Genomic DNA, 24,320 nt, shown 5'->3' with positions numbered 1-24,320 from the left:
CCCAACACCTCCTCTCTCCAGGTGTTAATACTGACTATAGTTTTAGCAGACAGCGCTGTGACTGATGCCTGACTCACCTGATTTGATCACTAAGATGTGACACGCTGTAAGTGACTGAACAGCTGTTCAAGCTATGGGAAAATATAATAATATTGACCTTTTGACTAAAGGTCACATTTTGTACGATGACAAATGAGATCCAAAATACAGTTAAGTGTTAAGTTTCAACATTTTATAATAAAAATGCTAATTGGCACTTTAATTCCGCTTTCTTCTCCCAGCGGTCCCTCTTGCCAAGTTTCAGTAGAGTAAACTCCCATCTCGAGCTTGGTTCTCACAGAGAAAATGAGCTTGTGAACATTCCACTGCATGTGCGGACTAGAAAGCCTGAAGTGCCGCCCGTCACCTCATCTGAGATCAAATACAGTCTTGCAGAGTTTAGGTGTCACTGCCATCAATTTAGTTTGCCTTTCATAACTCAGTTTCTGCCAGTGACATTTGTTCTGATGACAGTTATTGTTTTCAGTTCAATAACTCCTTTAAATAACTGTGCTATTTCATTTGTTATTTGTGCTTTTAATTGTCAGCACAGTCCCTCGGTGTTGTCATGCAGAACTATATGTGGTTTTACTTGTGCAGTTTGGGAGATGTCAGATTTGTCATATTTTCCTCACTGTTTTTCGATCACCTGATCAGCTGAAAACCTGGGTCAATTAGGGAGTTTATATTTGCTGGAAGTAATTTTCTTCTTTTCTACATTCATAAACTCAAAAACAGCATAAAACTGATTTGGATAGATGCTAAATCCTTACGGAGCGTGCCTTTGCCTTCTTGGTGCTTTCGGCTGGAGGTTTTCCAGGCACGTCCAAGTAGTGTCAACTCTGAACTGTGCAGTTTTTAAAATCCCCTGTGGACTAACTGGCCTAGCCTGCCCTGACTCTGGGAAAGAGGTAGAAACATGAAGGATGGATACATCCTTCATAAAAAAATGGTTCATAAAATTGTGAAGTCTTTAAATATGTCATCATCTACGGTACAAAATATCAAAAGTTTCACAAAATCTGGAGGAGTTTCTGTACGCAAGGGATAAGACCAAAACTCCACAATGGATACTGGTGAACTTCGGATGGCACTGCATTAAAAACAATTCAAAAGAGTTCAAAAGCCTGCGTCTCTGATGGTCTGGGGGTACATTATGGGATGCCTATGGAATTTGCAGCTTGCACATCTGGAAATGCACCATCAGTGCTAAAAAGTATATACAGATTTTAGAGCAACATATGCTATCATCCAGACAACATCTTTTTCAGAGAAGGCCTTGCATATTTCAGCAAGACAATCCTAACTGCAGCTGGTACAACAGCATGGCCGGGTGCTGAACTGGCCTGCCTGCAGTCCAGACCTTTGGCCCACTGAAAAAAAAAAAAGGAACATCATGAAATAATAAAATATGACAGAAACCCAGGACTGTGGATCAGCTAGGATCCGCTATCAGACACGAATGGAACAACATTTTTCTCCCAAAAGACCAACAGCTGCTCTCCTCAGTTCCCAGATGTTTTCTGACTGTTGTTAAAAGAAGAGGAGATCCTACACAGTGGTAAACATGGCCCCTTTTTATCTTTTTTTTTTTTTTTAATGGAACATTTTCTCAGTTTAAGCATTTTGATATGTTTTCTAGATTCTATTGTGAATAACATAAGGGTTTATGAGATTTGGAAATCATTGCCTTCTGTTTTTATTTACATTTTACACAGCGTAACACTTCTGGAGGAAATTGGGTTTGTAAAAGTGTAACAGTGTTGGTGGTGCGCAGACAAGTTAGTCTGGCTCAAAGTGCTTTTTGTGTGACCCAACTGAAATCATCAATATTCAGAGCAAATCTTGATTAGTGCTATGCAGCCACAAAATAATGCATTTCATATAAGCAGTGGATGCTTTCTTCCACTGCTGATGTTTGAAACACATCCACAGTTATAACCTTTTTTTTTTTAGGTCTGCCTGAGTGCATGCAGCCTGGCACAACCAACTGGCTCATCCATCACGGAAGGGAAGTCTCGTGCCTTTTTCTTAACGGCCGTGACTGCAAATTTTCTTTAATTTTGTGCCAACTGAGCTGACTAGTGGGTGTTCACCTAGTTGCTCCTCCAGATAAACTGTGCTTCAGTTGATGCATATTGAAATTGACGGACTGCACATACAAACAGTGTTTACAAGCAAAGTTTTGTAGGCATGAACATATTTTCTGATGTGTTTCTCCCTTCATGCAAATTTATGAATGTGCAGTATGTGGCATAGGAAGGATAGATCTTCTACTAGAGAATGTTGGAAGTGAGAGTGAAGTACTGGTATTTTCATTTGGGGTGTGACTCAGCTGTGCCCTGAAGCTAATTTAGAAGTTACTACAGTATGCAGGCTGGGAGGCCAACACCTACACTGGAGTTCTTAAGATGGCATTAAACAGGTACCAACAAGAAATCTACTCTACTTTTGACTTCTCATCTTCTTTTAGCTGCAAGCTAACCTTAAATGAAAAAAAGACTAACTGAAACCTGGTTGAGCAAAGAATGGTACAGCATGAGTACTGAAGACAGTACTCACAGTACCCTCAAGCACCCACAAGCTGCAGGTCTGAGCACATAAAAAATATGGTGGTGGACTTCAAGATTGAATTTTCTTAATATGCTTGCTTTGCATAATGTGCAATACACATTTCCCTGAAATGACCACATTCGTGACTGTAATCACCAGGTACACACAGATTGATCTGGAAACACTCTGTGATAATGATCAGCTGTAAGTCATTTATAAACTTTTTTATTAATGATGAGCTAATAGTAAATGGACTAGTTCTTATACAGCACTTTTCTACTCTAGCCGAGCACTCAAAGCGCTTTATACAACACAGTTGCATCAGAGAGCATCAACCCTCTGACTAGCAGATGACCCGCTCTACCTCCTGAGCCACAGCCACCCCAGCTAATCATGATCAGTATATGACTTGATTAATTCTTTTTAAGGCAGTCTATCAAAAGTACAAAAAGTGATGAAGATATTTTTGCTTGTATAAACATATTAAATATATAAATGATCTACAGTCAAAGGGTAGTGTTGTGTTAAATGCTGTACTCATCAAATTCTTGGATTTTGAGTCAAATGGGCGAGCCCTGCCAGTGAAGCTCCTGAAATGCAGGCAAACAGCAGATAAAGACTTGATGTGTATCAGCTGTCTCTGCAGTTCCAACGCCTGCAGAAGCATTCTGGACTGACAAGCAGAGCAGTGGAGGTGCTTGTACCTTACCTAAGGCTTAAGGGATGGTTCAGGGTCACCTGATCCAGCCCTTAACTATAAATTTATCAAAAACAAATAATGAATCACAATAGTCCAGCTGGGCAGCTAGTTAGCTGGGCAGCACAGTTAGAATACCATCTGGAAGGCCTGGGTTCGATTCCACCTTGGCCCAGGCCCCTCCCTCTCTCCCTGTGTGGAGTTTGAACGTTCTCCCCGTGTCTGCGTGGGTTTCCTCTGGGTACTCCGGTTTCCTCCCACAGTCCAAAGACATGCACTTACTGGGGTTAGGTTAATTGGAAACTCTAAATTACCCATAGGTATGAATGAGAGCGTGGATGTGAGCGTGGATGTTGTCTGTCTCTCTGTGTTGGCAGGCTGGCGACCTGTCCAGGGTGTACCCTGCCTCTTGCCCTATGTCAGCTGGGATAGGCTCCAGCCCCCCTGCAACCCTGAACAGGATAAGCGGAAGTGAATGGATGGATTGATTTTATTTCTAATTTTAGAAATATTGCAACTCCCCATTTACATGAACAAACTGGAGTCTATTAGATAAATATGATTCAAGCCACTGCAGTGCAGTACCTTTACATACGGCATGCTCTAATCTCTGTAATAAAATGTTATGTCAACAGTATCGAAAGCTGAACTGAGGTCCAACTGGACCAGCACAGAGATGAGTCCACACTGGATACATTGCTTGCTTTATCAGTCAGAACTGAGGTGACACATTCACACATACAGTAGGTCACTTTCATGATAATTATTTAATAATTATTTGAAGTAATTAATAAAGCTATAGTTGATGAAGTCGAGGCACTCCTGTACTTACAGTATGTGTACAATTTTTATACAGACATGTTCTCTTTCATCACTTACTGCTAAATAAACAGCATCCACTGCATAATGTAGACTATTTGTTTGAATTCCAAAATATAAACTTTTTTTATTTTTTTTGTAATTTAGTTTCTTGTCACAGTTTTCTGTTAAATGCTAAACTAATGTAAGAGGATAAAAATGGCGCCGTGCTGCTTGTGCTGCCTCTGTTTTAGAAAGGTGTCGTTCTGTTTTAAACATCCTTTTGTTATATTTAGACACAGTTTAAGGAAGTTTTAATGCCACCAGGAGAAAAATTGTTCTAGCCAGTGTTTACATTTCAACTCACTTAAAATTACAGACTCAACAAGTGATAAATAATAATAATAATAATAATAAAAACTTTGTAACACTTGACAGACAATGAAATTGTTTGCGTATGGTGAACAAGTTACACTTTAGATGAGGGGGATACAGAAAGCTTTGTTAATGACTTGTATGTGCATAAAGGTAATTTATTACAAGTTAAGAAGAAGCTCTACAAATGGCATTAAACACAATTGCATGCGGTGAACTGTTCACACTTTAGATTGGGAGGCGAGTGCAAAAGCTTCCTAAATGATTAACTACACATATACAGATCATCTATGGCAGGTGAAGAAGTTCTGAGAATGCTATTTAACACATTTGCATGTGATGAATTTTTTACACTTTAGATTAAATAAGTATTATAAGCTTTGTAAATTATTTATCTTGCATTTACAGACCATCTGTAACAGGTAAGGTACAAGCACCTCCACCGCTCTGCTTGTCAGTCCAGAATGCTTCTGCAGGCGTTGGAACTGCAGAGACAGCTGATACACATCAAGTCTTTATCTGCTGTTTGCCTGCATTTCAGGAGCTTCACTGGCAGGGCTCGCCCACTGACTCAAAATCCAAGAATTTGATGAGTACAGCAGTTAACACAACACTACCCTTTGACTGTAGATCATTTATAGATTTGATATGTTTATACAAGCAAAAATATCTCCATCACTTTTTGTTCTTTTGATAGGCTTGCCTGAAAAAGAACAAGTATTTCTCCATGATAAAACAATCTGTGTATTATCTATTGAACTTTTTTTTCATGATTTACTGAATGATTAAAAATGATTTACAACAATTTGTATTTTGTTAATATAACACTCATTAATAATCTACAAATGCATATTAAACTTTTGCAACTGATTATCTCCTCATTAAGAAAAATCTTATAAATGACTTACAGCTGAACATTATTATAAAGTGTTTCCGTTAAGCTTTACTCTGTGTGTGTCTGTGGGAGTTTGTGCAGTGTGTAAGTACCGCACTGTCTGCAGGGAATCTCCCGCAAAACCAGTTTCCTCACCTCAGGGGCTTGACTACGTGGAAAATCAACTTTTTCCTTCAGTCACCAACAAATTTGACTCTCCATCTAATCCTCTTGAAGTAACTCTTTTTTTTTTAATATTCACCATTTGGTTCTCTGTCACAGACCTTGAAACCTCCTTTAAAGTTTCTGTCAATTTAACTTTTTTTTTTTTTCCTGCATATCTGGATACACACCTGAGAGAATATGTGATGTAGTTTAACAATCAAAAGATGGCTTTGCTCTGCTCATCTTACTGACACATTTTCTGAGTAGTTAAAGGACAATTTCACCCAATTAATTTATCGTCTATTCTTAGTGGGTACTCAGTCCTGCAGGTACTTTTATCTTAAGTTCTTATGTCCCCCATCCCAGTACAATACAAAAAAGTGCTCACAGAAGAGACAGAAAAAGTATCTATAGATAATTATAAATGTGAATTTTCTTAGTTTCATTCTAGTGTGGTTTCAAGAGTAATTTGGACTAGAGGTTTCTACACATGCATCCACAGACTTGCATGGTTCATTTTAGCAGCTGCTCTGAATGTGCTTTACAGTCGAAACTTTCACTGAATTTTGCTGGAAGGTAAAAAGTAGAAAAAGGTGGCACGATGAACACGTAGGTCCCCACCCTATACACAAAACACCCCCAGTTAAACAAGTCTTTGCCAGAAATGCCTTTCCTGCCCTCTCAGCTCTACCTCTGATGCTGCTCCTCAGCAAACATCTGGGCGTGTCAAGCCTGCATCGCTTTACAGGGGCAGTCCTATCACCTGTCTGACAGGCTGAGCCAATCTACCTGCCTGCAAGCGCACCTTCCAGGATAGGAGGATTAAGGGGAGGTGCAGAAGAGGTTGGGCTTATTGGGACCTCCTCCTCAGGTGGAGACAGATAAAAATCCATCAGTGACAGAGACAAGACACTTAGAGGGACTCGACTTTCCTCTTAGTGTGCTCCACTACTCTGCCAAACCTGTCTCTCTTTGCTTTTCTCTTTGAATCCTTCCCCTTCTGAAGAAACTAAACCAGCCATGTCCGTGAAAACGACCACGTCATATTCCCGGACCAGCTATAGTGGAGGTGCTGGCGGTGGCGGTGGTGGTGGTGGTGGTAGTTTTCGTCGCATGGGAGGAGGAGGAGGAAGAGCAAGTTTTACCTCACAATCTCTGTCTCTAGGGGGCCCAGTAAGAGTGGCATCATTCTCAGGACTCAGGTCAAGCGCAGGGGGTGGTGGTTTTGGTTCTGGAGGTAGTGGTGGTGGTGGTGGTGGTGGTTTCAGTAGCTATTCTATTAGCACTGGATATGGTGGTGGTGGCGGCGGTGGTTTTGGTGGAGGTGCTGGTTTTGGTGGCGGTTATGGTGCTGGCGGCGGTGGTGGTGGAGGTTTTGGTGGTGGAGGTTTTGGTCTTGGAGGTTTGGCAGCAGTGCCTCCAATCACAAATGTCCAAGTCAACCAGAGCTTGCTGGCCCCTCTGAACCTTGAGATCGACCCCAACATCCAGGTTGTCCGTACCCAGGAGAAAGAGCAGATCAAGTCTCTCAACAACCGCTTCGCCAGCTTCATTGATAAGGTGAGTGGCACTTTTCTGTCCTTGAAACATCATCTTATATTTTAGTGTCACAACATCTCAGCAGGGTGGTGAAACTCCTGTAACTGGTTTTAAATTGACCTTAACATATGACAAAGAGATACAACAATAGACTTTCACTAAAAGGCCACCTGAGCCCATTAAATATTACTCATCTCATCTAAACCTGGAAATGCTACTGAATACAATGGCATGGATGTGAGAACAATTTGGTGATTTACTCAAAACTCTTTCCTCAAACTAAATAATGTATGTATGTATGATGTATGTATGTATGATGCATCCAGCACCCAGAAGCTGAAAGCAAGCCGCTGCTCCTTAAAAATTCATTGTGACCATAGCCTTCTGTTTGCCAGCTGTCTCTGTGTAGTGAAAGGAAGGAAACAGTAGAGCAGTCGGATCCAGTTACTGCTGGCTTATCATGTGAGAGGAAGAAGGGATCTGTTCATTATCTGTTCCCATGGCAGCAAGAAGCAACAAGCTTTAAAATTCTCTCACAGAGTTTTATGTTTGATTAAAGATGCTGTAATGAAGCAGGACCGTTTCTCACAGGCAATAATGACAAACCTGTTAACCACACCCTGCATGAGAAAATGCTCAGTTAGCGTTTTCTGCAAAGTCTACATGCCACACCTTAGCTGTCTTCATGCAGGTAACCCGATCCCATCCTATTTAGACTTTTTAAAATTATTTTATCTTTTTACCACAAAAAACCCCAAAAAAACATAACAAACAAAGTATTAATGGCTGGAAAGAATGGATCAGATAGAACATTTTTGTTTGTGTAGATTAAACTAAAGTATCACGCAAAGAGTACATTTGACATGATGGTTAATATGGTCAGGCATGAAACCAAATTAGTGAGTTTTGAGGCAGGCAAGTTCAATCAGTGAAAGTATGCACCCTGGAGGGGAGGGAGTGCTAATGTCAAGTATAGTTAGGGGAGGGGCTCAGCTCAGGTGTGGCACTTACTTGCTTCACCTTAAAAAAAAAAAAGAAAGTGGGAGCTTAAAGAACACACCCAAAAATGGACTGTTGGGTTTTGCCTTTTAATCAAACCAAAGTGGATGAGCACTTTATCTTCTGAGTCTTACAAACAAGCACTGACACATTTTTTTGTCCCAGGATTATGTCAGTTTGTGTCTCACAACGGTCTCACACGCCACAGTGCAAAGTGTCTGGAACATTCCTGCTCTGGGAGGCATTTTAATACAGCTGCCGGCAATGTTTTGCATACAAGAGTTTTTAATGTGGGAAAGTTACTCTCAAGTGTAAATTGATGGATCACCTGTGAAAACCAAACACCTGCAGTACTTCAAGGAAAAAAGATTATTGCCCAAATATTTGCTGGTTTTAAATTTCTAGTTTCCCAAAGATGAGAAGATGAAGAGAAACATTTCCAAACACATGTGCCTATAGAGTGTTAGGCTTTTTCTGTCATATTTTGAGTAATTTTTACTCCACAATGACTGCAGACCTAAATTTGCCAAATGATATCACCGTTTAGGTCCGCTTCCTGGAGCAGCAAAACAAAATGCTGGAGACCAAGTGGAGCCTGCTGCAGGAGCAGACCACCACCCGCTCCAACATTGACGCCATGTTCGAGGCCTACATCGCCAACCTGCGCAGACAGCTGGATGGGCTGGGCAATGAGAAGATGAAGCTGGAGTCTGAGCTGAAAAACATGCAGGGACTGGTGGAGGACTTCAAGAACAAGTGAGTTGAATCGTCACTGGACACAGAAGCTGACTTACGGCGGGTGAGGCCTGCTCATTTTCACCTCATTTTTTTCTGCTGTTTGTGACAGATATGAAGATGAGATCAACAAGCGTGCTGCTGTGGAAAATGAATTTGTGCTCCTCAAGAAGGTGAGAGTGGATGTGCCATTATAAAGTTTGTCACTCTAGTCTTAATTAATGATAGCTAATGAATGAATTATTATTTCCCTCTGGGCCATCACCAATGCACTCCACCTTATCCTCTCTTACAGGATGTAGATGGAGCATACATGAACAAAATAGAGCTGGAGGCAAAGGTTGATGCTCTTCAGGATGAGATTAACTTCCTCAGAAGCATCTATGAGGCGGTAAGAAAAAGCCTTGACGTGCCACTGCTGCACACAGAAATGTTTATTCTGTAGCATTTGTAAAAAGAATCAATGTCTTGTTCACAGGAACTCGCTGAGCTTCAGGGACAGATCAAGGACACGTCTGTCATTGTGGAGATGGACAACAGCCGCAACCTTGACATGGACGCCATTGTGGCTGAAGTCAAGGCTCAGTATGAGGAGATCGCCAACAACAACCGAGCTGAAGCTGAGAAATGGTACCAGACTAAGGTAGGCAGAGAGAGTCTGCCAGGTTGAAAAAAAAGTGGATTGGCCTGTGGACTCTGCAGTGACACTTATTTGTAATCTTATTCCTTCAGTACCAGGAGATGCAGACCAGTGCATCCCAGGCTGGGGAAGACCTTCGTAACACTAAGAGTGAGATCGCTGAGCTCAACCGCATGATTAGCCGCCTGCAGAATGAGATTGAGGCAGTCAAGGGACAGGTAATAAATGTTTTGCCATATCTGATCAAATGATGTCTATATATGTGTTATACAAAAGGCGAATATGCAGATGGCATTTTGAATGAGAAATCTTAATCTGAAGCTTTTGCTCATTTTTTCAACCTCTCAGCGCGCCAACCTGGAGGCCCAGATCGCTGAGGCAGAGGAGCGTGGTGAGCTGGCTGTGAAGGACGCCAAGGCCCGCATCAGGGACCTGGAAGAAGCCCTGCAGAGAGCCAAACAGGACATGGCCCGCCAGGTCCGCGAGTACCAAGAGCTCATGAACGTCAAGCTGGCTCTGGACATTGAGATCGCCACCTACAGGAAACTGCTGGAAGGAGAAGAATCCAGGTAAAAAATTAAAAAATTAAATTAACCCCTCTGATCCTCTGAAACACAGGAGAAGCTAAAAGCAGTTTCCATGAAGAGACTGACACTACCAGTAGATCAAATTGTTATATTTTGTCCTTTGCAGGATTAACTCTGGTGGTGGAAGTGCAACCATCCATGTGCAGTCCACAAGCACCAGCTTCGGTGGCAGCGGCGGCGGCGGAGGCGGCGGCTTCGGCAGTGGCTTCGGCGGTGGAAGTGGCTTCGGTGGTGGAGGCGGCTTTGGCAGTGGATTCGGAGGCGGCATTGGTGGTGGCGGTGGCGGCGGCTATGGCAGCGGTCTATCCATCGGCTATGGTGGTGGTGGCGGTGGCAGTGGCGGCATCATGAGCTCAAAAAGCTCCACCTCATATTCCGTTCGCCGTAAATAAGAGCAGTGGCCGTCTCTCAGTCCATTCTTCCTCTTCCCTTATTTTCTTCTCCTCCTCTTGGCCTCAATAAACCCTGCCCTGTCTTTCTCTGCATACACAGAGCAACCCCAGAAACACATTGCACTTGACCATTTACAGATGGCAGATCCATGTAGTGGCACCACAGGCTCAAAGAGAGTCAGAGATTAAATCCAAATTCAAGCAAAGGCAGAGAGATTGTTGTGAGCAGCAAAGATGAGAGTCAGTCCTGTCTTCCTCTGATCAGTCAGCCTGGTTGTCTTTTAGTTGCTGGATGTGCTGTTGTATAGACAAGAGGATCCTTGTAGTATCATGACAGAGAATCCCTACAAAGCAACAAGCATTGTATACAAAATGACACCAACAGAGTAAGTGGAGCAGCTGTTTGGGTTACTCTTGGATTAATAAAGCATGCACGACAAGGTACACCTATCGCTCCCTTTTTCTGCAGTGTGTCTCCTGTTGTCTAGCATCTGTCATCTTGTTGTGCAGTTTGACATCATCAAAAGCAGCCACATGTAACACTTTCATATTACTTCTCCTGTTTTGAGAGAAAATGAACTCTGCTACAGTGTATAAATGGTGTTTTCATCATTGCTTTACTTCCATTTTCACTCTGAATAAAAATGTTTTAAAAAAGGATCAGGCTGACTGGAAATACCAGATTTATTTGTACCACCAAAGCTGAAATAAATCTGTGTTCACATACAATTACAGGTCTTCTTCTTTTTTTGGGTTCCCACTACTGTAACTTTGGAATAGCCCAAATTTTGTACCCATATTTATCTGTAGCTAAATCTGCCGAAATGATACTGATAATATAAGAATGACGCATAAATGTAGTAAGTCAATAATTGTGAATTAATAAAACGGAACCGATCTCAGTTTAGTATTATAATAAAAAATCTACTAACAGGATATTATTGCATCAAATATAACTGGTTTGATTGGTTATTATGAGCAACACAGCAGTTAAGCATCACTATCATAACTTGCAGATACCTGACACAGCCAAAAAAAATGTTGAACGCAGAAGTGTAAAAATGATCCAGTCTTCATTTAGCCTACTGAAAGCTTTTACTTAACACACTGTACATCATGAGTGCACTCATTCAAGCTGATGGCACCATGTCAGGCACCACCTGGATAGATACACAGACATGCACCCATTAATATAAACGGGTAAGTCTGTCCAAACTTTTGACTGGTACTGTATGCAAGAAAGATACATCAGAGACATATAGAAAATGAAGTCATCTGCAGCAGCAGGCTACAGTTTGAGCAAATTTTGGCAAGAACCGTGAATACATTACCCGGCCACACCTATGGCATGACAGATAAGTGGAAGCAGGCCTGCCAAAAGTCTGAGTAAGGTGAGATGAACGCAACATGCCCATGCAGAATCATGAAACCAGAGAGCTCACAGGACCATGCTGGAGCCGTGATGGGGTGTGGCATGCTTGTGTCTGCAGTAGAGGCTTGTGAATGGGTATAGAAATCAGGTTTGAAGCAGGAGCACCAGTAATGCAGTCTGTGCCAGTCTACACCACGAATGATTGCTACAATATCAGTACCACACATTTACTTCATTCTTAAAGCTTTGAAATCCCAGCAGTCAGGTATGGAGGAGAGTCATCATCGAAACATCGAAACGGAGCGTGACGTGAGGAGGGTGTTTAGAAGTGTAAACACCAGGAAAGCGGCTGGACCAGAAGGTATTAGTGGACGTGTCCTTAAGACCTGCGCTGACCAGCTGGCACCTGTGTTTACAATGATATTCAACCTCTCACTGAAACTGTGTGTGATTCCCACCTGCTTCAAAAAGTCCATCATAGTCCCTGTCCCAAAGAAACCACACCCCAGCAGCCCCAATGACTTCAGGCCCATAGCGCTCACCTCTGTGGTGATGAAATGCTTTGAGAGATTCATCAAGACATTCATCACCTCCTCACTGCCCACCACCCTCGACCCACCAGACAGATCCACAGATGACGCCATATCCTTCCTCCTCCACAAGACCCTTTCGCACATAGACACCGGTAAGGGGAACTATGTGAGAGTGCTGTTTGTAGATTACAGCTCAGCATTCAACACCATAGTTCCCTCCAGGCTGGTCTCTAAGCTGCTGGACCTGGGCCTGGGCCCATGACTGCGCAGGTGGGTTCACAGCTTCCTGACCAGCAGACCACAGGTGGTACGAGTGGGTCACCTCACCTCATCCTCCCTCACCCTCAACACCGGATCCCCCCAGGGCTGTGTGCTCAGCCCTCTGCTGTACTCACTGTACACCCATGACTGCGAGGCCACGTCAGAGTCCAACGTCATCATCAAGTTTGCTGACGACACTGCTGTTGTGGGACTAATCTCCCACAATGAAGAGACAGCCTACAGGAGAGAGGTCTCCCGCCTGGAGAACTGGTGCCAGGAGAACCACCTCCTGCTCAACGTCAGCAAAACGAAGGAACTGATCGTGGACTTCAGCAGGAAGCAGCAGAGGGACTACCATCCACTTGTCATCAGTGGTGCTGAGGTGGAAAGAGTGGACACTTTCAAATACCTGGGAGTGACCATCTCACAGGACCTGTCCTGGACTCATCACATAAACATCACTGTGAAGAAGGCCAGACAGCGTCTCTACCTCCTCAGGCGGCTGAGAGACTTCAAGCTCCCACTCAAGGTGCTCAGGAACTTTTACACCTGCACCATCGAGAGCATCATGCGTGGGAGCATCACCACCTGGATGGGAAACTGCACCAAGCAGGACTTCATGGCTCTAAAAAGGGTGGTTCGTTCAGCTGAACGGACCATCAGAACCACCCTCCCCAACCTGCAGGACATTTACACCAAGCAGTGCAGGCTGAGGGCCATGAAGATCCTAAAACAGCCCAGCCACCCCGGACACTCTCTCTTCTCCCTGCTCCCATCAGGCAGGCGTTACCGCTGCCTGAGGACTAAGACTGAAAGGTTGAAGAAGAGTTTTTACCCACAAGCCATCCGTCTGCTCAACTCTGAGCCCTAACTGGACCATTATTGCACTATGTAAATATTTAATATTCTATAATTCCATGTAAAAGTGTGTATAGTGTATAGTATATAGTGTATAGTGTGAATTACTTATTTTTATTCTTCTTATTTATATGTGTGTGTATATATGGTTGCAGGTACAAAATACATTTCACTGTGCATTGTACTGTGTATAACTGCGCATGTGACAAATAAACAATATCTTATCTTATCTCTAAATAAAGCATTTCATGAATTCATTTGAATTTTGCAATAAAAAATTCATTAGTAAATTCATTTGCAAGTTAATTTTTAATGTCTTCTATTTACATGGACATTAAAAAGTAAATTATTATTTGATAATTTAATGGACAATTTAAAAAAAGAGCAATTAAAATGAAATATTTCTAAATAAACTATCAGTCCATGAATAAATAGTTCAAATTGAAAAGGGATTTACAGAAAAAAAACTTAAAAATATCAAAAAAAGTTTTTTTCAGATTCTTTTGAATTTTAAAAAGAGAAATAAGTAACTGGATTCAAAAATCAAAAGAGAAATGCAGATTTGTTTTCCTGATTTTTAAAATGGTAAATTCGACGTCTTCTTTTCTAATTCCGTTTTCTTTTAACTGTTAGCTTCTCCATTTAGCCTCTCTAAATAAAACTGAATTGGAATTGAGTCGGTGCAGTGAGTCCTGGGTTCCTCCTGATGCACGATAGGAACTGATACATTGACTGGGCTCTGTGGTTGCCTGACCTAAATCCAAACGAACACCTCTGAGACATTAGGTTACGGTCCATCCGACGCCACCGGGTTGCACCTCAGGTGCAATAAAGTTGACTCTCCAAATCTTGAAGTAACTTTTTTTTTCCTTTTTTGGTTTTCTGTCACAGACCTTGAAACGTCCTTTAAAGTTTATTTCAATTTAATGTTTTCCTGCACATCTGGAAATTACATGGCAGAGTATGTGAAGTAGTTTGACAAAAGATGGTTCGATTGAGCTGCCCGTTAAGACGCAGGCCTTATCTGCTTAACATGACTTTTGTAAACTCATGATTGTATTTCAGCAAAGTCTTATGACAGGTATGTTCAAAATATGGAGTTCCTTAGGCCTACCCTGTTCTGTGATATGAGGTGGGGGGGGGGGGGGGGGGTAAAATCTGGCTGTGTAGGATGATACTTGGGGTGCTATCTCAGCAGATGCTTAAGGGAGAGAAAATTCATCATTGTGACACCTGTTCAAATTGTCACAAACCAAGAGTTACCCATATGATGTGTACGCCTTAAACATGTGACTCTAGAATAGCTGTAATATAGTCAAAAGAGGAATGGTTGGGGTTCAAGTTTCATGGGCTGAGACTTTATGTAAATTAGGAGGGGTCAAAGGCAAGTGGGCAGTTATCATGTTTAAGATATGTTTGCCACTCTTTCTCTCACACTTACCTCTCTTTGTTTGCTTTTCTCTTTCCTGTCCTCTCTTTTTTCCTTTCTGCATCTTTCTGTCTCTGTGCTTCTCTCTTCTCTTCTTTCTTCTTCTCTGTGTGTGTGTGTGTGTGTGTGTGTGTGTGTGTGTGTGTGTGTGTGTGTGTGTGTGTGTGTGTGTGTGTGTGTGTGTGTGTGTGTGTGTGTGTGTGTGTGTGTCTGTATCTCAGTCTTAACTATGTTACTGTCTGTGTTTTGGTCTTTGTGATCTGTGTAACCAATATGTCTAATAAACAGCCTGCACCAGAACCTGCTCATCCCAGTGATTTTTTGGAAACTTTGGGTTTGAATCTTCGGCGAAAAGGAACATGGAGACCTTAAGAAAATGTGACCGACAGTCCTACTGAAACATTTTCAATGTAGTTAAAGGAAATTTTCACCCAACTAACTAACTTTTCACTTATTCTTAGTGGATACTCAATCCTGCAGGTACTTTTATCATAATTTCTTATGTCAGCGGTCATGGTCCTGGGTCCTCTGACCAGCGTTATTATTTGTATTTATTTTTTAATTATGTTTTCCTTTGTAGCTTCCTTTGTTTCCATTCTAGGTTGTCTTGTGGGTTTTCCCAGTGTGGTATGTCAAGTCCATGTTCCTGTCTCTGTCTAGTTGTTTCCTCTTTTATTTTGAAAGTCTTCTGTTCCCCGTGTGTTGTCTTCTGTTTTACTTCCTTTGTGTCATTAGTATTATGTTGTTCACCTGTGTTTCCCAGATTTGTCCACTTCCCTCATCAGAACTCATGTATTTAAATCCTTAGTTTCCTCTGCTTTCTGTTGCTTTCTCATTGTTACCAACTGTTCCTGCAATGTGCACTACTCATGTCATGCTCATGTTCAAGTTAACTCAAGTCAAGTTTTATATGAGCTAGTGCTCTATGCTGTAAGCACTCGACCAGCCCTGTTACACACTGCATTGGGGTCCTCTGCCTTGCCTGCCACAGTGGCACATGACATCCACCATCCCAATACAATACAAAAAAGTGCTCACAGAAGAGATAGAAAAAGTATCTATAGATAATTATAAATGTGAATTTTCTTAGTTTCATTCTAGTGTGGTTTCAAGAGTAATTTGGACTAGAGGTTTCCACACATGCATCCACAGACTTGCATGGTTCATTTTAGCAGCTGCTCTGAATGTCCTTTACAGTCAAAACTTTCACTGAATTTTGCTGGAAGGTAAAAAGTAGAAAAAGGTGGCACGATGAACACGTAGGTCCCCACCCTATACACAAAACACCCCCAGTTAAACAAGTCTTTGCCAGAAAGGCCTTTCCTGCCCTCTCAGCTCTACTTCTGATGCTGCTCCTCAGCAAACATCTGGGCGTGTCAAGCCTGCATCGCTTTACGAGGCTGTCCTATCACCTGTCTGGTCCTATTACCTGACAGGCTGAGCCAGTCTACCTGCCTGCAAATGCACCTCCCAGGATAGGAGGAGTAAGGGGAGGTCCAGAAGAGGTTGGGCTTATTGGGACCTCCTCCTCAGGTGGAGACAGATAAAACTCCATCAGTGACAGAGACAAGACACTTAGAGGGACTTGACTTTCCTCTCTCTCTTTGCTTTTCTCTTTGAATCCTTCCCTTTCTGAAGAAACTAAACCAGCCATGTCCATACAAACGACCAAGACATATTCCCGGACCAGCTATAGTGGAGGTGCTGGCGGCGGCGGTGGTGGTGGTGGTAGTTTCCGTCGCATGGGAGGAGGAGGAGGACGAGGAGGAGGAGGAAGAGCAATTTTTTCCTCAAAATCTCTGTCTCTAGGGGGCCCAGTAAGAGTGGCATCATTCTCAGGACTCAGGTCAAGCGCAGGGGGTGGTGGTTTTGGTTCTGGAGGTAGTGGTGGTGGTGGTGGTTTCAGTAGCTATTCTATTAGCACTGGATATGGTGGTGGCGGTGGTGGTGGCGGTGGAGGTGCTGGTTTCGGTAGCGGTTATGGTGCTGGCGGCGGTGGTGGTTTAGGTTTTGGTGGTGGAGGTTTTGGTGCTGGAGGTTTTGGTCTTGGAGGTTTGGCAGCAGTGCCTCCAATCACAAACGTCCAAGTCAACCAGAGCTTGCTGGCCCCTCTGAACCTTGAGATCGACCCCAACATCCAGGTTGTCCGTACCCAGGAGAAAGAGCAGATCAAGTCTCTCAACAACCGCTTTGCCAGCTTCATTGATAAGGTGAGTGGCACTTTTCTGTCCTTGAAACATCATCTTATATTTTAGTGTCACAACATCTCAATAGGATGGTGAAACTCCTGTAACTGGTTTTAAATTGACCTTGACATATGACAAAGAGATGCAGTGACAGACTGTCACATGACATTTGACATGACAGTTAATATGTTCAGGTACGACACATTAATTAGTGAGGTTTGAGGCAGGGAAGATCAAACAGTAACAATATACATCCTGGAGGTCAGGGAGTATTAATGTCAAGTACATGGGCTTTGCCTTTTAATCAAACCAAAGTGGATGAGCACTTTATTTTCTCAGTCTTACAAATAAGCACTGACACATTTTTTGTCCCAGGACTATGTCAGTTTTTCTCTCACAGCGGTCTCTCTCTCCACAGCGCAGTGTGTTATGTAGGCTGTGTGGCAGGCAGAGTTAGACCCAAGGCCAGGATGTGAGAGACAGAGCTGAATTCAAAAACTCTTACAAAATTCAAAAAAAGACAAAAAAACAGAAAATGCAAAAGTACTAAATCCCTATCCAAGGTAGGAAACGTCCACAGTTTAAAACCCTTGGAGCACCGTAGGGAAAACTCAAAAGCAGGGAATACAATTCAATTCAATTCAATGTTATTTATATAGCACCAAATCACAACAAATAGTCGCCTCAAGGTGCTTTATATTGTAAGGTAAAGACCCTAAAATAATTACAGAGAAAACCCAACAGTCAAAATGATCCCCTACGAGCAAGCACAGTGGGAAGGAAAAACTCCCTTTTAACAGGAAGAAACCTCCAGCAGAACCAGGCTCAGGGAGGGGCAGTCATCTGCCACGACCTGTTGGGGCTCAGGGGAGAGAGACAGGACAAAAGACATGCTGTGGAAGAGACCCAAAGATTCATAATAACAAATTATGGTTGGTGTTTTTTTTCTGCTTGACAAGTGCTCTGCACAGTTTTTCATCTTCCACAACAAGACACTCGCTTCTATCTGTCTCGCTATCGTATTCAAAAGAACCCCATATGAGAAGCAGAAAATGCTGCCTTTACTTTTTGGACCAGCGTGGTGGATGCACGGACATGCACACACACACACACACACACACACACACACACACACACACACACACACACACACACACACACACACACACACACACACACAGTTGCGGTACTCCCAGCTTAAATTACTGGAGTGGAAAAAAGTGATTTCATTCAATCCACAAGGCTTATAAACAAAGTAACAAAAACTAAGGTAATTTCATCTATAATTTCAATTTGTTTTAATTAGCTTTGTAAAACCACAATATAGTTTCAGTTAGTTATAATTTTTTCCTTTTAATTATGGCTTTTATTTATTTCAGTTTTTTTAGTTTAGTTATTTTATTTCAGTTTTATTTTATTCAGACACTGGTTGAGGCACTGAAGCAACAGACTCTGAAGGTGCTGAAGACAGATGAGATGAGAAATGAAACCATAACCATCCTAAAACGCAAACTGAGGAAAAACTCGAAAGTCCAAAAAACAAAACGTTGGGTCAAACCCCAGGATCACGACTCTAAGAGGCATTTTAATACAGCTGTTGGCAATGTTTTGCATACAAGAGTTTTTAATGTGGGAAAGTTACACTTAAGTGTAGACTGATGAATCACCTGTGAAAACCAAACACCTGCAGTACTTCAAGGAAAAAGATTATTGCCCAAATATTTGCATTGTTTTTTTTATTTCTAGTTTCCCAAAGATGATAAGATGAAGAGAAACATTTCCAAACACATGTGCCTATAGAGTGTTAGGCTTTTTCTGTCATATTTTGAGTAATTTTTACTCCACAATGACTGCAGACCTAAATTTGCCAAATGATATCACCGTTTAGGTCCGCTTCCTGGAGCAGCAAAACAAAATGCTGGAGACCAAGTGGAGCCTGCTGCAGGAGCAGACCACCACCCGCTCCAACATTGATGCCATGTTCGAGGCCTACATCGCCAACCTGCGCAGACAGCTGGATGGGCTGGGCAATGAGAAGATGAAGCTGGAGTCTGAGCTGAAAAACATGCAGGGACTGGTGGAGGACTTCAAGAACAAGTGAGTTGAATCGTCACTGGACACAGAAGCTGACTTACGGCGGGTGAGGCCTGCTCATTTTCACCTCATTTTTTTCTGCTGTTTGTGACAGATATGAAGATGAGATCAACAAGCGTGCTGCTGTGGAAAATGAATTTGTGCTCCTCAAGAAGGTGAGAGTGGATGTGCCATTATAAAGTTTGTCACTCTAGTCTTAATTAATGATAGCTAATGAATGAATTATTATTTCCCTCTGGGCCATCACCAATGCACTCCACCTTATCCTCTCTTACAGGATGTAGATGGAGCATACATGAACAAAATAGAGCTGGAGGCAAAGGTTGATGCTCTTCAGGATGAGATTAACTTCCTCAGAAGCATCTATGAGGCGGTAAGAAAAAGCCTTGACGTGCCACTGCTGCACACAGAAATGTTTATTCTGTAGCATTTGTAAAAAGAATCAATGTCTTGTTCACAGGAACTCGCTGAGCTTCAGGGACAGATCAAGGACACGTCTGTCATTGTGGAGATGGACAACAGCCGCAACCTTGACATGGACGCCATTGTGGCTGAAGTCAAGGCTCAGTATGAGGAGATCGCCAACAACAACCGAGCTGAAGCTGAGAAATGGTACCAGACTAAGGTAGGCAGAGAGAGTCTGCCAGGTTGAAAAAAAAGTGGATTGGCCTGTGGACTCTGCAGTGACACTTATTTGTAATCTTATTCCTTCAGTACCAGGAGATGCAGACCAGTGCATCCCAGGCTGGGGAAGACCTTCGTAACACTAAGAGTGAGATCGCTGAGCTCAACCGCATGATTAGCCGCCTGCAGAATGAGATTGAGGCAGTCAAGGGACAGGTAATAAATGTTTTGCCATATCTGATCAAATGATGTCTATATATGTGTTATACAAAAAGCGAATATGCAGATGGCATTTTGAATGAGAAATCTTAATCTGAAGCTTTTGCTCATTTTTTCAACCTCTCAGCGCGCCAACCTGGAGGCCCAGATCGCTGAGGCAGAGGAGCGTGGTGAGCTGGCTGTGAAGGACGCCAAGGCCCGCATCAGGGACCTGGAAGAAGCCCTGCAGAGAGCCAAACAGGACATGGCCCGCCAGGTCCGCGAGTACCAAGAGCTCATGAACGTCAAGCTGGCTCTGGACATTGAGATCGCCACCTACAGGAAACTGCTGGAAGGAGAAGAATCCAGGTAAAAAATTAAAAAATAAAATTAACCCCTCTGATCCTCTGAAACACAGGAGAAGCTAAAAGCAGTTTCCATGAAGAGACTGACACTACCAGTAGATCAAATTGTTATATTTTGTCCTTTGCAGGATTAACTCTGGTGGTGGAAGTGCAACCATCCATGTGCAGTCCACAAGCACCAGCTTCGGTGGCGGCAGCGGAGGCAGCGGCGGCGGCTTCGGCAGTGGCTTCGGCGGTGGAAGTGGCTTCGGCGGTGGAAGCGGCTTTGGCAGTGGATTCGGAGGCGGCATTGGTGGTGGCGGATTCGGAGGCGGTATTGGTGGCGGCGGCGGTGGCGGCCGCGGCGGCTATGGCAGCGGTCTATCCATCGGCTATGGTGGTGGTGGCGGTGGCAGTGGCGGCATCATGAGCTCAAAAAGCACCACCTCATATTCCGTCCGCCGTAAATAAGAGCAGTGGCCGTCTCTCAGTCCATTCTTCCTCTTCCCTTATTTTCTTCTCCTCCTCTTGGCCTCAATAAACCCTGCCCTGTCTTTCTCTGCATACACAGAGCAACCCCACGAAACACGTTGCACTTGACCATTTACAGATGGCAGATCCATGTAATGGCACCACAGGCTCAAAGAGAGTCAGAGATTAAATCCAAATTCAAGCAAAGGCAGAGAGATTGTTGTGAGCAGCAAAGATGAGAGTCAGTCCTGTCTTCCTCTGATCAGTCAGCCTGGTTGTCTTTTAGTTGCTGGATGTGCTGTTGTATAGACAAGAGGATCCTTGTAGTATCATGACAGAGAATCCCTACAAAGCAACAAGCATTGTATACAAAATGACACCAACAGAGTAAGTGGAGCAGCTGTTTGGGTTACTCTTGGATTAATAAAGCATGCACGACAAGGTACACCTATCGCTCCCTTTTTCTGCAGTGTGTCTCCTGTTGTCTAGCATCTGTCATCTTGTTGTGCAGTTTGACATCATCGAAAGCAGCCACATGTAACACTTTCATATTACTTCTCCTGTTTTGAGAGAAAATGAACTCTGCTACAGTGTATAAATGGTGTTTTCATCATTGCTTTACTTCCATTTTCACTCTGAATAAAAATGTTTTAAAAAAGGATCAGGCTGACTGGAAATACCAGATTTATTTGTACCACCAAAGCTGAAATAAATCTGTGTTCACATACAATTACAGGTCTTCTTCTTTTTTTGGGTTCCCACTACTGTAACTTTGGAATAGCCCAAATTTTGTACCCATATTTATCTGTAGCTAAATCTGCCGAAATGATACTGATAATATAAGAATGAAGCATAAATGTAGTAAGTCAATAATTGTGAATTAATAAAACGGCACCGATCTCAGTTTAGTATTATAATAAAAAATCTACTAACAGGATATTATTGCATCAAATATAACTGGTTTGATTGGTTATTATGAGCAACACAGCAGTTAAACATCACTATCATAACTTGCAGATACCTGACACAGCAAAAAAAAATGTTGAACGCAGAAGTGTAAAAATGATCCAGTCTTCATTTAGCCTACTGAAAGCTTTTACTTAACACACTGTACATCATGAGTGCACTCATTCAAGCTGATGGCACCATGTCAGGCACCACCTGGATAGATACACAGACATGCACCCATTAATATAAACAGGTAAGTCTGTCCAAACTTTTGACTGGTACTGTATGCAAGAAAGATACATCAGAGACATATAGAAAATGAAGTCATCTGCAGCAGCAGGCTACAGTTTGAGCAAATTTTGGCAAGAACCGTGAATACATTACCTGGCCACACCTATGGCATGACAGATAAGTGGAAGCAGGCCTGCCAAAAGTCTGAGTAAGGTGAGATGAACGCAACATGCCCATGCAGAATCATGAAACCAGAGAGCTCACAGGACCATGCTGGAGCCGTGATGGGGTGTGGCATGCTTGTGTCTGCAGTAGAGGCTTGTGAATGGGTATAGAAATCAGGTTTGAAGCAGGAGCACCAGTAATGCAGTCTGTGCCAGTCTACACCACGAATGATTGCTACAATATCAGTACCACACATTTACTTCATTCTTAAAGCTTTGAAATCCCAGCTGTCAGGTATGGAGGAGAGTCATCATTGAAACATTGAAATAAAGCATTTCATGAATTCATCTGAAATGTGCAATAAAATATTCATTAGTAAATTTGTGGAGGTGGGCCTACAGGAGGGCGGGCCCATGAAGTCTCTGCAGGCTGCTCCCAGCTGGGCACCACGGGCTAATGCCCGGCCTCCAGACGCTCTCCCTCGAGCTCCCTCCCCAGGCCTGGCTCCAGGGTGGGGCCCCGGTAACCCTATTCCGGGCAGGGTAAACAGTTCCCTTGATGGCTGTTTCATAGGAGTCTTTTGCCACATTAGAGTGAAATGGGTACAACAAGGCTCCAGTTTTTAAAAGCATTTTAATTTATGTATGCAAACTTTTCCTAATTTGCCTTACCTTTGTAATTTCAGGTAACCAACAGAAGCAGTCTGAAACAAACTCCCTCTTATCTTCCTCCTTCCCCCCTCCCTTTCTCTCTCCTTTTCCCTCCTATTTTGTTTTGCTTCCATCTTGCCTTCCTTTATTCCTCTCTATCTCCCTCCCTCACTTGCAGTCTTCCCTTCCCATCTCTCTTCCTTACTCCTTTCCTACCTCCTTAGCTACCCTGCTATCTCCTTTCCTCCCTCCCTCCTTCCCTTCCTCCTCTTACTATTTTCCTGTCTCCCTTTCTCCCTCTATTCCACCTTGCCTTCTTCAGTTGCTCCCTACATTGTTCCCCCAACTCAATCCCTTGCTTTCTTCCTCCCTCCCTCTTTCCTTGCCTTCCTTCCGAGCTTTGTCTCGTTTTTCTTCCTCCCTGCCTCCCTTTTCCCCTCCACCCTAAATCCCTCCATATCTCCCTCCCTTCTTACCTACCTCACTTCCTGTCTTACTCCCCATCTCCCTTTCTTCCCCATCTCTCTCCCTCTCTATCTTCCTTCCTCTCTGTCTATATTCCTTCCTTTCTCCCTCTTTATTTTCCTCCCTATCTATTTTTCCCTCTTCTTCCTCCCTCCATTCCTATCTTCCTCCCTCCACACTGTGTCACACTCCATCTGTGCATTTCAGTTTAATTTTCCTCAGCTACAGAGATGAGTCTCCACAAAGCCCTGCACTTTTTTTCCTCACTGTTGTGATAAACTAAATCAGCTGCCTTAATTAAAAAATAACCAAACAAATAAACCAAAAGCAAAAGATAAGTTGTCTTTGTTTCAAAAGTCCACTTCCAGTGCTGTGTTTTTAGAAGACCCCATAAAGATTAGATTGGCTTCAACAGAGCAGTGATATTGAATTTTTAATGTATTCATTTTCATCTTTTTTAAAAATAGATGTTAACCCAAAAGACAATCCGCTGTGGTGGAAAATGTATTCTTTCTTTAAAGGTATAGTCAGCAATTGTTTTGAGGTTATTTGATAGAAAACAAAGGATATTGTACTCATAAATATACATAGAACAGCATGTAATATTCCAATGATGCATTCTCACAAACATCACAAATCTATTAATAATAGGAGTGGGCTTGTGAAAGTAGTTTGTGTTCCCCCACCATATTTGAATACAGTGCCTGGAAATGACATCTCCCTCCTGAATCATCATGTTTTACGTATGTGGCAAGAAACTGGCCACATACATAGTACACCAAAGGTGGAAGAGAAGTCGTAGGCATTCGCTTGCTGTGGAGCAACATTTAAATTCATGTCTGCGCTTTGAGACTCAAGATATGAAGCATTTTTCCTGCATTTTATCACAAGAGGTCCCCTTCACCAAAGAAACAAAACCACAATGACACGGAGGCATCTTAATAAAATGTCATCCTCTTCCTTCTCACATCAAGCCTCATCTCCTGCTTGCAAAGTTGCAAAAGACTCACTTTATCTATAACAACACAAACACATACAGATCAGTTGCTAGGTTCAGGACTTGGAATTCAATATGTTCAGTTCAACAAGTTCGTTTAG

At 42.7% G+C, this 24,320-nt stretch overlaps 2 protein-coding genes across 2 annotated transcripts; both read left to right on the top strand.

Moving 5' to 3' along the window:
- The first annotated feature begins 6,397 nt into the window (after positions 1-6,397).
- On the top strand, positions 6,398-11,122 carry LOC115782714 (keratin, type II cytoskeletal 8-like). The gene is made up of 8 exons (XM_030733079.1): positions 6,398-7,061; positions 8,587-8,795; positions 8,887-8,947; positions 9,070-9,165; positions 9,253-9,417; positions 9,507-9,632; positions 9,763-9,983; positions 10,108-11,122. The coding sequence occupies exons 1-8, from the start codon at positions 6,522-6,524 to the stop codon at positions 10,391-10,393; spliced, it is 1,704 nt and encodes a 567-aa protein (XP_030588939.1). The 5' UTR covers positions 6,398-6,521; the 3' UTR covers positions 10,394-11,122.
- Positions 11,123-16,412: 5,290 nt separating this feature from the next.
- LOC115783497 (intermediate filament protein ON3-like) lies at positions 16,413-21,493 on the top strand. Its single transcript, XM_030734352.1, has 8 exons — positions 16,413-17,056; positions 18,921-19,129; positions 19,221-19,281; positions 19,404-19,499; positions 19,587-19,751; positions 19,841-19,966; positions 20,097-20,317; positions 20,442-21,493. The coding sequence occupies exons 1-8, from the start codon at positions 16,499-16,501 to the stop codon at positions 20,761-20,763; spliced, it is 1,758 nt and encodes a 585-aa protein (XP_030590212.1). The 5' UTR covers positions 16,413-16,498; the 3' UTR covers positions 20,764-21,493.
- Positions 21,494-24,320: the final 2,827 nt, after the last annotated feature.

Source organism: Archocentrus centrarchus, chromosome 7 (genome assembly GCF_007364275.1).
Source record: "Archocentrus centrarchus isolate MPI-CPG fArcCen1 chromosome 7, fArcCen1, whole genome shotgun sequence".
Taxonomy (NCBI): Eukaryota; Metazoa; Chordata; class Actinopteri; order Cichliformes; family Cichlidae; genus Archocentrus; species Archocentrus centrarchus.
This window is presented reverse-complemented; position numbering and strand designations above follow the sequence as displayed.

Coding starts and splice junctions, on each gene's coding strand:
- LOC115782714 (XM_030733079.1), top strand. CDS start 6,522: ATGTCCGTGAAAACGACCACGTCATATTCCCGGACCAGCTATAGTGGA. Junction 8,948..9,069: donor AATTTGTGCTCCTCAAGAAG/GTGAGAGTGGAT, acceptor CCTCTCTTACAG/GATGTAGATGGAGCATACAT. Junction 9,984..10,107: donor CTGGAAGGAGAAGAATCCAG/GTAAAAAATTAA, acceptor TGTCCTTTGCAG/GATTAACTCTGGTGGTGGAA.
- LOC115783497 (XM_030734352.1), top strand. CDS start 16,499: ATGTCCATACAAACGACCAAGACATATTCCCGGACCAGCTATAGTGGA. Junction 19,130..19,220: donor GTGGAGGACTTCAAGAACAA/GTGAGTTGAATC, acceptor TGTTTGTGACAG/ATATGAAGATGAGATCAACA. Junction 19,500..19,586: donor TCAGAAGCATCTATGAGGCG/GTAAGAAAAAGC, acceptor TCTTGTTCACAG/GAACTCGCTGAGCTTCAGGG.